General features: G+C 36.8%; 1 protein-coding gene across 1 annotated transcript; it reads right to left on the bottom strand.

Moving 5' to 3' along the window:
* On the bottom strand, positions 1-1208 carry LOC111717742 (uncharacterized). Its single transcript, XM_023493215.1, has 3 exons — positions 1092-1208; positions 581-725; positions 1-378 (listed from the first exon to the last, which is right to left on the bottom strand). Exons 1-3 carry the CDS (start codon positions 1113-1115, stop codon positions 221-223), a joined length of 327 nt encoding a protein of 108 aa, XP_023348983.1. The 5' UTR covers positions 1116-1208; the 3' UTR covers positions 1-220.
* Between the last annotated feature and the right edge of the window lie 239 nt (positions 1209-1447).

Here is a 1447-nt window from a genome sequence, read left to right as displayed (position 1 = left end):
TTAAACAATAAATTTACAACATAGTTTTATGGATTCTTTATCTCAAGAATTCAAAATGGCCCCCTATTTGCTCCATGCACATCTGTGCACGTCTCCGCACGCTGACGGACATCTTTTAATCAGCGCTGGATCTCCGTTAAGTTGATCTACCACCTCTGTGATTCGCTCTTCAAGTTCGTCCAAGGAGATGGGGAGAGGACTTTTCATTATGGACCAGATACTAAGGTCTAGGACACTCAAGTCCGGGATCCGTGGAGCCCCTGAGACCCCTAAGGTCAGCACCAAGGCCAAGAACTCGACCATCAAATTGATGGTCTAGGTATTCCATGAATCTAGGATTTCTGTGGATGGTAGCACCGTCCTGTTGCCAAATTATTCCTACGTTAAAACCATATTTAGATTTTTTAGAAGATCATAAGAAACTTTGAAGTTTTAAAGTAAATTTTTGGTAATCATAAAAGTAAATTTTTGGTGCGTTGAAATTACGTCTACAGTCACTTTAACATCATTTCCCTGGCCTTGCCTTAAAAAAAGGATGAATAGTGTCTCCTTATTTTCTAAAACTTATGAAATATGGTTCCTTCAAGTGATCTGTTGTTTGCAGCCATCAACTGAGGAATGCACTTCTCCTTAACCAATTCTTGGTACATCTGGGAATTCATATTTCCGTGTATAAATTTTAAACCAAAGAGTCTTCCCTTACAGGTACCGGCAAACACCATCAACTGAAAAAAATAATAATTATTTAAAATTCTGCAAAAAAAAATACAAAGACCAAAGATACTGATACCTAGAGTAAGGTTGGGTTTAATTGATACTGGGACCTGGAGTAAGGTTGAGTTTAATTGATACTGGGACCTATAGTAAGGTTGGGTTTAATTGATACTGGAACCTCGAGTAAAGTTGGGTTTAATTGATACTGGAACCTGGAGTAAGGTTGGGTTTAATTGATACTGGAACCTGGAGTAAGGTTGGGTGGTTTATTGATACTGAAACCTGGAGTAAGGTTAGGCTTAATTGATACTGGGACCTGGAGTAAGGTTGGGTTTAATGGATACTGGAACCTGGAGTAAAGTTGGGTTTAAATTTACCTTCTCTGCATGTTTCTCCTTCATGTGGATTAAGTTTCCATCAAGACCAGCTCTGCCTTCACTCCCTTTCTTTTTGGATCCAATGTACCGTGTACAGTTACGTGAATTAACCTCTACATCTGCAAAACGAAAAATTTGTTCAACTAATTAAACTCATTTTTTTTAATAAAACTTACGTGGTTTTTTTATTATTTAAACATCGATTTTAAGTTTTAGTGTGAAAAAATTCTTTTCTTTGCATCTGTTTGAAAAAAAAACAACAGTAATATTAAGTTCATTCTGCTTGACACAAATTTATAATTCTTACCCAAGTAAAAGATAGCTTCGTCAGTGAAAGCGATATTGATGAGTTCTTC

Source organism: Eurytemora carolleeae, unplaced genomic scaffold, assembly GCF_000591075.1.
Source record: "Eurytemora carolleeae unplaced genomic scaffold, Eaff_2.0 scaffold3459, whole genome shotgun sequence".
Taxonomy (NCBI): domain Eukaryota; kingdom Metazoa; phylum Arthropoda; class Copepoda; order Calanoida; family Temoridae; genus Eurytemora; species Eurytemora carolleeae.
The sequence above is the reverse complement of the archived record's forward strand: the minus strand, read 5'-3'. Positions and strand labels throughout refer to the sequence as shown.